We start from the raw sequence: 15,210 nt of genomic DNA on the forward strand, positions 1-15,210 counted from the left end.
TTCATTAGGCTTCCACTTTTTCCCTTTACAAAATTAAAAAGGCTTAAAATTTAACAACCATAACAATGTTTAAGATAGAGACCAGAAACAAAAACCTCACAAAGAACGAATGAAGACAAATACATTCAGAAAAGAAATCAGACGACTGCTGCAACGAAGTATTAAGTAATAATAACAATAGTAATGCAAAGGAAGTAACATTCACATTGTCAAATAAGAGTATGTCTATTATAGAATGCTTTGACTCTGACGTTCAGTATGGAGTCATCAATTAACTACTACTTATTATTTTTTCCCCAAAGTATCAAAGAATAGACAACTGAAGATAAAAGATAATTTAAAAAAATAGATCATGCCAAATCTTATAGATAATAGAAAAAGAAGAAATACTTCAAAATCATTCTACTTAATCTGGATACACTTGATATTAAAATTAGAAAAAACATATTATAAAGGGGAAATTACAAACATAATTCACTTATAAATGAGGATGCAGTATCCTGTATCCTAAACAGCATATTAACAAGTTGAAGTAAAAAATTAATGTTTTTTTTTTTTTGTTTTGTTTTTGTAGAGACAGAGTCTCACTCTATGGCCCTCGGTAGAGTGCCGTGGCCTCACACAGCTCACAGCAACCTCCAACTCCTGGGCTTAAGTGATTCTCTTGCCTCAGCCTCCCGAGTAGCTGGGACTACAGGCGCCCGCCACAACACCCAGCTATTTTTTGGTTGCAGTTTGGCCGGGGCCGGGTTTAGAACCTGCCACCCTCGGTATATGGGGCTGGCGCCTTACCGACTGAGCCACAGGCGCCGCCCCATTAATGTTTTTTTAAGTAATGTATGTTAGTCAAAATCGAATCCAATTTATGTGAGAATTAGTCACTATTGTCTTTCTTCCTTTTTTTTCTCTTCCTTACCCTCACCTCCTTCCTGTCTGCTCGCCCCTTCCCCCATGCCCCACCATGTCATTAATTGTCCTCATATCAAAGTTGAATACATAGGATGTATACTTCTCCATTCCTGTGATGTTTCACTCAGGATAATGTGTTCCACCTCCATCCAGGTTAGTACAAATGCTACAAAATCTCCAGTTTTTTTAATAGCTGAAGGACCTCTATAATTTTCTTTATAGAGGTCCTTCACCACAGAGGTGAAGAAAATTATGAAACCTTAAGAAAGAAAATAGCAGAGGACTTTAACAAATGGAAGAATATACCATGCTCATGGTTGGGAAGAATCAACATTGTTAAAATGTCTATACTTCCCAGAGCAATTTACTGATTCAACGCAATCCCTATTAAAATACCAACATCCTATTTTCAAGACTTGGAAAAAATGATTCTGCGTTTTGTATGGAACCAGAAAAAACCCCGTATAGCTAAGACAGTTCTTAGTAATAAAAACAAAGCCAGGGGTATCACCATTCCAGATTTTAGGCTGTACTAAAAGGCCATAGTGGTCAAGACAGCATGGTACTAGCACAAAAATAGAGACACAGGCATTTGGAATCAAACAGAAAACCAAGAAATGAAACCAGAAACTTACAGCCCACCTAATCTTCGATAAACCTAACAAGAACATACCTTGGGGGAAAGACTCCCTATTCAATAAATGGTGCTGGGAGAATTGGATATCCACATGTAAAAGACTGAAACCAGACCTGCACCTTTCTCCACTCACAAAAATTGATTCAAGATGGATAAAGGACTTAAATTTAAGGCATGAAACAATAAAAATCCTCAAAGAAAGAATAGGAAGAACACTGGAAGATATCGGCCTGGGGAAAGACTTCATGAAGAAGACTGCCATGGCAATAGCAACAACAGCAATAGCAACAATAAACAAATGGGATTTAATTAAATTGAAAAGCTTCTGTACAGCCAAGGAGACAACAACCAAAGCAAATAGACAACCTACTCAACGGGAAAGGATATTTGCATATTTTGAATCAGACAAAAGCTTTGTAACTAGGATCTATACAGAACTTCAATTAATCCACAAGAAAAAAAACCAACAATCCCATACACATCAATGGGGAAGAGAGATGAATAGAATCTTCTCTACAGAAGACAGACGAATGGCCAACAAACACATGAAAAAATGCTCATCATCCCTAATTATGAGAGAAATACAAATTAAAACCACCCTGAGATATCATCCAACCCCAGCGAGAATGGCCTATATCACAAAATTTCAAAACTGCAGATGCTGGTGCGAATGTGGAGAGAAAGGAACACTTTTGCACTCCTGGTAGGACTGCAAACTAATACAACCTTTTTGGAAGGAAGTATGGAGAAACCTTAAAGAACTCAACCTAGACCTCCCGTTTGATCCCGCAATCCCATTACTGGGCATCTATCCAGAAGGAAAAAAAAAAACCTTTATTATAAAGATACTTGTACTAGGGCGGCGCCTGTGGCTCAGTCGGTAAGACGCCGGCCCCATATACCGAGGGTGGCGGGTTCAAACCCGGCCCCGGCCAAACGGCAACCAAAAAATAGCTGGGCGTTGTGGCGGGAGCCTGTAGTCCCAGCTACTTGGGAGGCTGAGGCAAGGGAATTGCTTAATTGATAAGCACAGAAAAGAGGCAGATAAGCATAAAAAATGGAAAGGGACAGAACAAGGGAATTACAGAGCTGTTCTTTATCTTGATTATTGTTACGGTTATGCACTGTGTGTTTGTCAAACTCACAGAATTTTACACTAAAAAGCATCAATCTCCTTGTATATAAAGTTTTAAAAATTCAATTTTTTCTTAAATATAAGGAAATAAGCTATGAACAATAAAACAAATGTCAGATCAGCTGATTAAACATGGAGAAATCATCCAGTCTATCTACTACTGAAAAGTGAATGAAAACATAAATTGCTCTACCATTCTTTTATATTATTACCTGAGTCCTTCTCAGAAACCATAAAAGGTAATGACTTAGATTTACAGACCGACTAGCAACCAGCTAACAAAGTAATCAAGAGTCCTGTGATGCTGGGATATTTTCTACTTACACTTAACACAGAATATAGAATGTGAATGTGCCTAGAGGAAGATAAGACGTGAGACAATCCAGGGTCTTGTATTTGTTACAGGGAAATGCCCTGGCTCTAGTTCTTTAGAACCATGTTGCCAAGATTGAGTGGAAGAGATAAAAACCAATCTAAAGTAAATGGAAAGACTGTCACATCTAGTGCCTAACACATAACCATGATTCTAAAAATAATACATGCAAAACTGTCATTCACCTTAATAGAATTATCTCGTAGGCCACTGATAATTTTTTCATCATCGTACTGTAAACAGTAGACACCTTTACTATTTTCTGAGCGGCACTGAATCCTCTGTAAGTTGTGTCGTCCACACCGCCAGTTAGATTCTATGGTCTGCGGGGGGGAAAAGAAAGCAAGAGATGAGTTTTTATGAATCAATTAGGCTTCAGACTTTGGCATTACTTGCAGAGACAGCATACCACTGATACCCCAAACTTGGTTTGCATAAATGTCTGTGGATAGGAATCATACTCTTTTCCAAGTCAGGCACTAACTTAACAATGTTTTTTCTCGAACTTTTCCTGCCCGTTTGGCAACTACCACAGGATTTCCAATGAATTTTGGGTTGGGTTTGAAAAAAAAAAAGGCCTAGACAGAATTCAATATGTTCAAAGAATGCTATTTATACCCAAAAAACACAAATAAATAATAACTCATTGGGTTGCTCCTAAATGCCAATTAAAATAATTGGCAAAAGACTGCCCTCATCAGTAAGCATATATTGACAAGCTATATATCCAAACTAAGAACTGTCTTATTATTAAGAAAAGATATCAAGAAACTACTATGCCAAACTACATAGAAAGAATTTTGTTTGTTATTTTTGATCTCCCCTCAGACTTCAGTTTCTTCAAAGTAAGAATGGCACATTTAAGCCCTCAATTCTTGTTCTTCCATCATTCGTGCAACATTAACAGAGATGTAATACAGTCTAGGTACTGTGCTAGGCACTGGGGATACAGACATCAACAGGAAGCATACTATGTTCAGGGAGTCACCTCTCCAGTCTCTAGGCACACAGTATCGGGAAATGGTTGAATGACCCACGTGATAACCTTGAAGGAAGTTCTTATTATTTTCCTTTTACAAACAAGGAAACAGTTTAATTTGCATACAGCCACAAAACCAGTACTTGAACCAGCTGGAAGTCACACTCAGTTCTTCCTGACCCTATGCTTTTGCTACTAGGACATTCAATGCCTATAAAGAGGGATGGTTGTAGCTCTTGAGGCAGTACACACAGAACGTAAGATCAGAAATAATTCCAGATAAAATATAAGTACCAATGACCAAAAAACAATAACAACAACAACAAAACTCATTAAGTGCTGTAGGACTCGAGATAAACAGCACTATGGCCTGAGACCATTGGGCCAACTTTAACAAGGAAGTAGGTCATGTCCACAGCACTTATCTCCAGTTGAAGATATAGGAATTTTTTCAGGATCAAAAGAAACAATGTCTCTACTATGAAATCTGAAGTCCTGATCCTTGAAATTGGGGGACAATAGAGACTACAATAACTAGCTATACTTTGGTTTAGGAGATAGTTTGAAAGATTATTTCTGAGCAGCTAAAAGTTTAATTACCATATTTTGCCTTGTATAAAAGCACACTTTTTACCCAGATTTTTGAGGGAAAATAAGGATATGCATCATACATGAGTGGATACACCTTGGGAATTGGAGAGTCCAGTGGACCTCCTGGGGCTGTCTCATCCTACCTGGACGCACCAGGCAACGTGGGGTTCCAGAGAATCCAGATCCGGTGGGAGCAGGCCAGTGCAGCCTCTGTTGAGTACTGCAATCAGATGAGGGTGCAGCCACAGGGCTGGCAAGACAGACTAGAGCCATGGCAGGACAGGGCAAGGCCTGAGGCCCAAGGTCCGGTCACACAGAGGGAACTGGAATCCCTATGCAGGCCCCAGAAACCCACATGGGTAGCCATGGGCAAAGTGGCTTCAGAAGTTCTCACCCCACTAGCCACGCATGTGGCCATCTCGGCCACAGTTCCTGACATGGCAGGGAGGAACAGGTGTCCAGGAAAAAGGGAAGGGATAGCCTTCACAGACTGGGCTGCTGTAGGAAGGCAGTTTGGTCTGCATGTTTACCAGGGATGCATTAGCCCTCCCCAGATTTGTGTCTCCTGGTTGAGAGCCTCGAGGGGTGTTTTCCTAAAAGTTTGGGCCCAAACCGTGTGTGCTCATTAGATACAGGAATGCATTTTAGAAAGCAAATATGGTACTTGTCTTGGTAAAGGAGATAAATCTCATCTTTATTATTAATAAGCACTTAACTGCTAGCTCTGTTTACATCTAACAATCATATATCCTCTTACTTTGAAGGAAGGCAGTATGCTTCTGTACACTACAAAATGTTAAAATTTACTAAATGCCATATGCCAGGCACTAATATGTCCTAACACTATGCTCTGTATTTTATATATTTTGCAGATAATTTAATCATCGTAACACTAAAGCAGGAATTATGTCCACAATTTACACAAAAAGAAACGGAGGGTTAGAGATGTTTATACACATATATTTCAAAAGGAAATGTTCCCACCATTTGTGGTCCCAGCACTTAGCAAGGATCCTGGAATTGTGGTCCCTGCCCTCAAAAGAGCTTGTAGACACACCTGTACGACAGGGCAGGATGGCATATTTCCATCACCAAAGCGACACAAGGAGGTGCCGGGAAGATGCCAGAAGAGAGGAAATGCTCATCTGCCCTTCTGCTACAAAGACAGTACTTGCTCTTCTGGATCATCACGGCTGGTGACTTGGTAAAATGTCAGACATATGAGACACATGGCTAAACCAAAAGAATGAATTCACCCCACCTCTGCTACCTTTATCAAAGCGAACAGATGTCTGTACATGCAACTTTTTAAAACAGGATCAAGGATGTAAGGCACTGCCTAAACTAAACTCAATGCCTGCAATCATTTAGAGAAACAATGTATTTTTAGATATTGACTGAGCCACCTCAGCAGGCTAGGCATTCCAGGAAACTGCTGACTTACAAGGCAGATGTACTGGTAACAAGTCTAATTGGTGGCCAGTAACTCTTGGCAGGGCTTACCAATGTGCAGGCTATATCCTCTGGGGACCCAGAGAGTTGCTGCCAAATGCGTAACTTCATATGAACCCGAAGTATTACAGATGACTATACAACACGGTTTACATACACATCTCTGTTATTTTGAAAAATTCATATAGCTATTCTTAGGTTTAAAATATACAAATGCTTTAAAATACCACCTAATCAGTAAGTAGCTTTGTTATTCCACGTTATTTCAATGAGTGGAAAAAGCACATTTACTATCACATGGGACTGTGAGGGGGAAAAATTCTGTTTAATCTAAAAAGAGAAGGTGGAGGAAATGCCCATATTAAAAAGAATTTTCCACAGGCTCTCCCACTGCTCTAAAATGTCTAGAACTGAGTGACACGGCCACTACCTTTTACTATTCCTAAAGCCCTGAAGATACAGCAGAGAAGACCACAGACAGGAACTGAGTCAGGCTGCAGGGTGAGGTGTTTGGACAGACAACACCACCCAGTGCTGACCTTCAAACAAGAAACAGAGCACAGGATATCAGTCCTGACGGATATCACACTTTCATTCCAAGTTGAATCAAAGTTAGCAAATAGCGTAAAGAGCCTTATTCTCTCAAATACATTTCTGAATTTTAACATAAAAAGCGTGTTAAGCAATTCTTGATGTGTCATTTTAGAAAGTCCCCACTTAGGTTGTTTTTAAAATCATTAGTTTCCTGAATCCCAAGACAAGCATAGCCTGTTCTGAAAAGCCATGAGAAACAAATCAGTGAGTCAACTGCTTTGCTGTACACCAACCCTGGGTAATTCCTGAGACTGAACTGTTCTCAATTCCCAAGGCCGCCCACATAAAGCAGCACTTCTGCTGACTATGCCTGCCTAAAAAACTACTATGTTTGACAACCTCGACTCTTACTTAAATGCTTATAAGCCAGTCTTTTTTTTAGAGAAACTAGAAAACTAGGCTTTTGAAAGTGGCAGATAGCCAATTGTGGTAGAAAATACTAAGGTCACGTAGCAGCTTTGGCAAATGACTTTCACTGTCTAAGCAACAGTTTCCTCCTCTGTAGAAAGTGGCAATAATAATACCTACTCTCTAAAAACTAACATAAGGTAAAATAGATGACATATGTGAAGTTCTCATCATAGTGCCATCAAATGGCCATTATGTCCTTCCTTAGTCATTCAGAACACTGACCAAAAATAGTGACAAACCCCCCCAAAAACAAACAAAAACTTCTCAACAAACCGCCAGGAAATGTTGTCTAAGTCTAGGCTGATACTTAATGCTAAAAAGCCTAAGCCTTCCTTAACCATTCCCAGGAAGAGGCTCAGCCTTCAAACGGCATTCAACTACAGTACAACTTCCATAGGTGACCATCTCCCTTCATTGACCACCTCCTCCTTAAGTTGACATAATTTTCATAGACCGACCATGTACCACATGTACGCCTCGTTCCTTAGGTTAACCACCTCTGTATGTTGACCAGTTTGTTAGTCTCTTGGGTGGTCAACTTACAGAGGATCTCCTGTGTATCATAAAGTCAGCAGCAGGAATGCAGGTCATAGACAGGTGCACCTCTTTAAACATGTGATTACCTACCATTTCACTTAGCCATCATGTGGTGTGGCTACTGTAGAAGAATATTTCATGTTTTTGAGAACTTATAAAACCCCCTTACCTTACTCTATGCAAGTTTTCAAAACACTGGGAAAGTAGCCATGATACACAGAGTATACAGAGGCATTTAAACTGGCAACAGAGTGAAAACAGATGTCTGAGCATGGAGGAATAACATTATTTTTAGAAGCCTAAACATAACTGGGTGGTGGGCAAGTTTCAACATTTTCTGGTCAGGACAATGTTAATATCAAGTTTGCAAACCACAAAAAAGCTCCCCACTTTCCCTGAATAAAATGTGGTTTATTAAAATGTGCAACACAACACACCACTATATTCCCAGTCTGTTCAAGAAGAGTGCTTCGAAGGCTTCAATACAGTGAATAAAGAGAAGAAAAAGGTATATTACATGAAGGGGGTTGTCACTGTTCTGAAATGGCAAAAGAAAAATCCAAGTTTGCAACAGCAGAACACAGTGACTAAATCTGTTGTAAAACTCCCTGTGGATGGACACTTGGGAGCATGACAGAATGGAAAGGGCATAAGCTTTGGAGTGAGAGTTTCAGTCTGACAATATGAGGATTAAGTTAAATTACTGTGGCAAAGTACCTATCAGTAAGCCCACCAAGATTTTAGATAGGAAAGAAGAACATGACTACTTCTTTTAAGTGAGCCTCGGGTTTTCCAGAAATATCTTCTCAATTCAAAGATCCTGTAAATATGTGTGGCAAGAACACCCAGGAGAGATAACCTTTGCAGAAAGCTAGGAATGCATACTTCTTCCAAACTTCATTTCTCACATCCTCATTTCCTGAATAAGAGTAAATGGCCACACTAGACCAGGTTCTCTACTTTTTCTTTAAAATTTAGCCAGCTTCTGGTGGGCCAATGTAGTAGGGCAAGTTCAAAGATTTCCTCTCTGCTTGTCAGAGCCAAATCTTGGAATAAATGAATTACAATAGCCAGCACGTCAGCCAAACTGCCAAAGAAGAGGAAGAAGGAAAAGAAAAAGGTGTTATGAACTAGCAACCTTGCAAAGTCTAAGGGAAAAACACAAACTCTAAGTTGTGTATGGACAACTGGGGAGAGGGACCAGGAGACATCCACTTGACATTCTGGGTGTAATTTACCTTTTGACAATGTGTTTAAAACCCTTTAAAATACTACCTTTCCCGTAATTAAACTTAAAAAAAGAGGCCAACTAACCTTAATTTACATGCTTTTTTTTTTCTTCAACTAACAGTCAAGGAGTATTCACCCAATGCCCAACATGCTTTTTTTTTTACTTCAACTAACAGTCAAGGAGTATTCACCCAACTGGAGACAAGACCACTTTGAAATTGTGCAGGCAAATAATAATATGCTTCTTTTGCCTTCGCTTCTTGAATTTTCCACTTAGAAAATAACAAACTCTAATCTCAGATACACAGACCTTGGTTAAAATCTCATCCCATCTCTTCTACTTATATGGGTACCAAGTTCTAAAAATCCTCTTGGGCTCAGTGTACCCTTATTACAGACAGGAATAATAATATGTATCTTATTGTAGAAAGTAAATATAATAATCTATGTAAATCACCCAATATAATTCATAGTATACAGTAGGAGCTCAAAGAAGGTGCTTAAAATTACTATATTTTGCTTATGTGGGTTTTACAGCAGCCATGAGAGCAAAGCCAAGCCTGTGAGAATCTCTCATTTGGTCAATGGATCATCAAAAGAATTGTCTACATGTATGTCTACCCTGGACAGAATAAAACTCCCAGAACAAAAGTAAAGAATTCTATTTTGATTTAGTACCAGTGATTTGTATTTAAAAAAAAAAAAAAGAAAGAAAGAAACATGCAGTAAGGGCAGAAGATTATAAAGTCAATCACAAACTTCATGACTCACCAGCTGTGTGATCCTGAACAAGCAGTTTAATCTTTTTAAGTCTCAGTTTTCTTAACTTTAAATAAGAACTTGGCCCACTTTTCAGGTTTTGTCCAGAATGTTAAATGAGAAAATGTATTATGAAGTGCTCAAAAAAGTATCTGGCACAAGTAAATGCTATCAGTGACACAGTATTTTTATCATTATTACTAGCAGTGAATTCACCAAATTAAAAACATCATCCTTACACCAAGAGATCTAGCCCACAAAAATCTAGAGGGGACTCTAGTGGCCAACCAGTGGGTTTTCCCAAACCACGTTTTAAAAACCCCTGGGTAGACCACCATGATGGAGAGGGTTTATGTCAAATAGAGTTTTCCTCCATAGCTATTTCCCCTCACATGTGCCTCCTCTGCTAGCTTTAAAATATTGTAACATTTCAGCCTAAGGAAATGCTTATGGTAGGTGGTGTCACATACACCATGCCACAGAATACCAAATTCATACTGCCAATTGTAACAATACCCATGAGGATTAGATAAAGTAACCTAAGTCATCAAATCTTCAACTTGATCAAAGTTCATCCAGAGTTCCTGTTTATTCATAGTTGGCTTTAAATAAATGACTTGATGAAATTAGTCAAAGATATCTGGAGATATTTTGTAAATAGCTGACCTCCCCAGGGGAAAAAAACAGACGGTAATGTCATTTCTAAGACATGTAATATACACAAGCAATGTCTTGGTACAACTATCTAAGAGTAAGAGACAGCCCCCATCCCCTAAAACCCATACACGCCACCTAAGATTAAAGTTAACTCGGTATCACAGCTACGAATACTGCAGAGGCAATTTATTTTAAGTTTTGCACTGCTGATGGATCAATTAATTTCTCACTTAGGTGATTTGTCTGCAGAAGTCTTAAATGATTTAACCTCCCTAAAAGATTATGTTATAGGTCATTTTAAAGAGCAGAATACTCAAGACAGGGTTGTGTTTTAAATGATATTCTAGTCACATTCAGATTTACCATTAATGGAATGATTCCACTAGTTCACATCTGCCTAAAGGGGGCAGGGGAGGAACTCCAAAAAGGCACATGTTTCTCCATTAATGAATTTTGGCACAATAACTTTTATGTCTATCACCTGGGGGAGAGGATTACTTCACATTTGGGAAACTGAGTATAACTTTATGGGTGATACAGCATTGCCTAGCAAAAGCTAAACTTTTCTGCCAAGGAGGAAATAGTGAAGTAACCAAGACCTGCCAAGAACACATGTGAAAGAGTTAATGAGAAATGCCTGTGCATGTCTTTCCTGGTTCAAGGAAAAAGTCTAAATAATAAAACTGAACTAATTAGAACACATGAACAATATCAAACATCTCCAATGTTTCTCATCAAGTTTACAGAGTTTTACTGGTCTGGTGAAGTTACACTCAAATCCAAAATTGCTCTATAAAATCCACTGAACTATTGCTTAGAATGATTTCTGAGTCACTTTTATGAAAAAACTATGGGCAATTTACAGAGGAAACTGAGAATGTGGCTTCTCTAGTCCTCTAGAGATGGCTAAAACTATAAAACTATGCTTACCAAAAAAAAAAACTGGGCCTTGGAATTTGGAAAATTTCTCAAATTAGAATAAAAAGTTGATTTTGGATTAAGGTTTTAATTAACTGGCAGCCTTTCCAAAGCATTTCGTGTTGGAGAAAAGTTAGATGTTTTTTGCAAAAGATTATTATCTACTCTGAAGTATAGACGCAGATTATACGTTTACTCCAAAAGTTAAAAATTTTTTAAAAATTACTAGTTCCATAATTTTAGAATAATAGAAGACTCTAAGGCAACATAAAAAGTTGAGAACAAGACACAAAGAGTACATAAAACAGATAAATCATAAAGTTACCTCTATATCCTGGATTATCTTTGGGTATAATGACCTATAAAATGAATTGGGAGGGCCATCTGTGGGTCTGTTTTTAAACAGGTACTGATCCCTGGCAAATAAAAACAAACATGTTACATTTTTGCACATAAAAGATGACTTTTTTTCAAATATAGTGCTTATAAAGACATATCTTTTATGTCTTTTAACTTGTATTGCACTGGAACAGTTCAGAAGTGGGAATTCTGATAATTAAACTTACATGTCAGAGACAAGTTTAATTTGTTTTGTGAGTACCAAGACACAGTAATTTACCTTTTCATTCTACAGAGTTGAATGGAAAGTGGTAATGCAGCTTCATGAAAAATCTTAGTACACATTCAACTTTCTCCATATAGAAAATACACCCCGAACCCTCACTCATCACACCACCCCCTGACTTCCATCTGTATCTCTCTCTCTCTCTCTCTCTGCTAACTGGGCTATATAGCATGGAGGGATAAAGCTGCATTTAAGTTAAGGGGTTTCCTCTGAGAAATCCTCTTGCTGTGCCTTCCATATTCTCAACCAGAAGAAGTAACAAGCAGCAAAATGGTCTCTTGACTTTCTCATATTTTCTTTCACCTTATCTATTATTTTGGTAATAGTACCATGACCTAAGAAAAAACATACACACATAGCTTTGAAAAGTCAAAACACCCATTCAAACTACACAATACTTCCTAAATGTTAATAAATATAAACAAATTCATATTTCAGAAGGGAAAATTCTAACAGGTTTAACTTTTTTCCCCCCTTTTTTAAAACAGGCCAATACATTTACAAGTACATTTGCTTTTCAGTGTAATCAAGTGGTAAAGCCAAGCCTAGACTTCAAATTTCATGCTTCTTTGACCCTATGTCAAATCTTTTTCAAGGGAACAAGCAATCCAAGCACTTACCACCCTCTTCTTTCTGAAAGTCCCTTCCATAGAGGATCAGTGCGTACCATTCGTTCAATCAGCTTCTTCCAAAGCATTCCTTCTGAGATCACTCGCTGCCATTCTTTACATACCAGCTCTGCTGCACACAGAGACCTGGCATCCAGGTAGGAAAGAATGTTTTCTGCTATGTGATCTAAGCCTTGCTCTACAAAACAGAAAAGGAAACAAAGGAATGGGAAGGGAGACAGAAATGTACAGGCCATCATTTCCTTAAAGATAAGAGGAATAAAGAAATCCTGAATTAGGTAAAATACTCAAGTAATATCAAAAGTACTATAGATAAATAAATGCACGCGTACATAACATATATACATTGTATTTCTGGTTCTGACTTTTTATGATTTAAAAAATTGATAGCAACTGTTCTTTGTGTGTAAAATCTGACCTTGGACAGTTCCATATTTGTCAGATATTATGATAAAAGATTTATTTTCATTGTCTTTTATATAATTTTTACAAAACTTCTATGGTGTAAGGATGTCCTAAATTTTATAGATGGGGTACAAATAAGTAAAGCATTCAAGGTTTTACATTACTCACTGGTAAAGCCAAGCCTAGAACTCAAATTTCATGCTTCAAAGTTTTTATTTATCCCCCTCTAATTCACTGGTCTCTCATAACAAATTGTATCCCATTAATCCATGCCCTCTGTGAATTCCTCGAATCTGTAATCCTAGCACTCTGGGAGGCCGAGGCGGGTAGATTGCCTGAGCTCAGAGGTTCAAGACCAGACTGAGCCAGAGTGAGACCTCATCTCTAAAAATAGCTGGGCATTGTGGCGGGCACCTGTAGTCCCAGCTACTCAGGAGGCTGAGGCAAGAGGATTGCTTGAGCCCAAGGTTACTGTGAACTATGAGGCCACAGCACTCTACCAAGGGCAACAAAGTTAAAACTGTCTCAACCCCCCCCACCCCCCGCAAAAAAAAAAAAAAAAAAAAACTTACTAAAAGTCCAAGAGTTAAAGTCAGTTGTGCTAGAGATGTACTTTCTCCCTCTTCTGGATATCCACTTTCAATTTCTAAATAGACAGTAAAAAGCCTCAAAAGCAGGGGAGGTTACTGGGTTTGACCCACCAGGACAACACCAGGGTCCTCTCAAAGACAACCACTCAAAATTCAGCCTCTCCCTGACCTTCACAATGGGAAGATCACTATGGTCAGCACTGTTGCCACCTGTGAACTCTCACCCTTGATTTTCCATCATACAAAATGATACTCACTAGTTAACAACTGCCCTTTCTCATGCCATCTATAAGAATCGAATCAAACAGTCCCATGAAAAGATTTTAAAGACCACAAAACATTCTACACAGTTAATATTTGCTCTTTTTCAAAACTAATAGAAGCAGTATAGTTGCACTAAACTTGGTGTTTAAAGACCAAGTATAGATAAATCATTAAACTTTCAGAACCTGTTTCCCCATCTGTATAAAATAGGGATAATAATTTGTTTTGAAAATCTTAAAAATGAGATGATGCATTAAAAATGCCTTACATTTTCTTCTACTCAAAGAATGACTATTGTTACCCTGTTGATTATGGTTTCCAGGATCTTTGTATACAAATTCTCCCACTTTAGGGCAGTGCCTGTGGCTCACCGGGTAGGGCACTGGCCCCATATACCGAGGGTGGTGGGTTCAAACCTGGCCCCAGCCAAACTGCAACAAAAAAATAGTCGGGCGTTGTGGCAGGTGCCTGTACTCCCAGCTACTCGGGAGGCTGAGGCAAGAGAATCGCCTAAGCCCAGGAGTTGGAGGTTGCTGTGAACTGTGTGATGCCACGGCACTCCACCAAGAGCGAAAAAGTGAGACTCTGTCTCTACAAAAAAATAAAAATAAAAAAATTCTCCCACTTTGGACTAGATTTAATACCCAAATATGATCTGACAATGAAGACTACACTGGGACCACTATCCTGTTTTGCACTGATCTTTATATTACAGTTAATGTATTACTGCACTGCCTTCATCTAATAGTCATATCACAATAGACTCTTAAGGTAGTCATAAGTTAAAATAAAATCCTAGGCCTTTCTCTAAAGAACATCTACTAAAATAATTTCTAATTCTGTACTTATACACCTAGTTGGAAAGGTAGGGAACAGATCTGTGCAGGAATTTATTTTTATACCGACTACGATTCACCTTCAAAGATTTATCTGACCCATCCCATCACTCTCTAGAATCTGATTATTGTCATCCAGAAAAGCAGGTTTCCACACCAGATCTGCATGATGGACTAATGTACTAAGTCTTTAACCTCAGTTGTTGGCAAACGATGTTAAGTGGGTCAGAACCAAGGACAGCACCCATGACACCAGTTACTTCTCTCCAGGCTGCCACTGATGTATTCGTTAACAAAACTAAACCACTGGGTCTGTAATTACCCGTGTATACTACTGCCCAGACCTGTCTCTCTACTTAGTCCTCAGAGACATTTGGAGAAATTGCCCCAGGAAGACCCTACCATCTTTACGTCATTACTTCTGAACTACTAATCTGATAACCTTATCCAAAAAGGAAATGAGGTGAATCTCTGTTTGTTCTCTTAATGGTATTTACTATGTAAAGCTGGTATTGCAATTTTTTGTTTACATGTTGGCACTAGCTGCTTTGGGTCCCTCTTTAACATATTCAATTCATGAATATATTCATGAATATTCAACTATTTTTTTAAAAATCACAAAATGTATATAAGCAAAAATTTTTAAAACTTTAAAGTCCTTATTCCAGAGATAATGGCT

General features: G+C 38.4%; 1 protein-coding gene across 6 annotated transcripts in view; it reads right to left on the reverse strand.

Moving 5' to 3' along the window:
* Positions 1 to 15,210, reverse strand: part of FBXW11 (F-box and WD repeat domain containing 11) — a 142,223-nt gene that overhangs the window by 30,104 nt on the left and 96,909 nt on the right. For all 6 annotated transcript variants that reach the window (XM_053567356.1, XM_053567353.1, XM_053567355.1 and 3 more), the window contains 3 exons: positions 12,428 to 12,614; positions 11,508 to 11,598; positions 3,240 to 3,377 (listed from right to left, as the gene is read on the reverse strand). In XM_053567356.1, coding sequence (XP_053423331.1) covers positions 3,240 to 3,377; positions 11,508 to 11,598; positions 12,428 to 12,614 — 416 coding nt within the window. The remainder of the gene's footprint in view (positions 1 to 3,239; positions 3,378 to 11,507; positions 11,599 to 12,427; positions 12,615 to 15,210) is intronic.

The sequence above is a fragment of the Nycticebus coucang genome, chromosome 17, assembly GCF_027406575.1.
Source record: "Nycticebus coucang isolate mNycCou1 chromosome 17, mNycCou1.pri, whole genome shotgun sequence".
Lineage (NCBI taxonomy): Eukaryota > Metazoa > Chordata > Mammalia > Primates > Lorisidae > Nycticebus > Nycticebus coucang.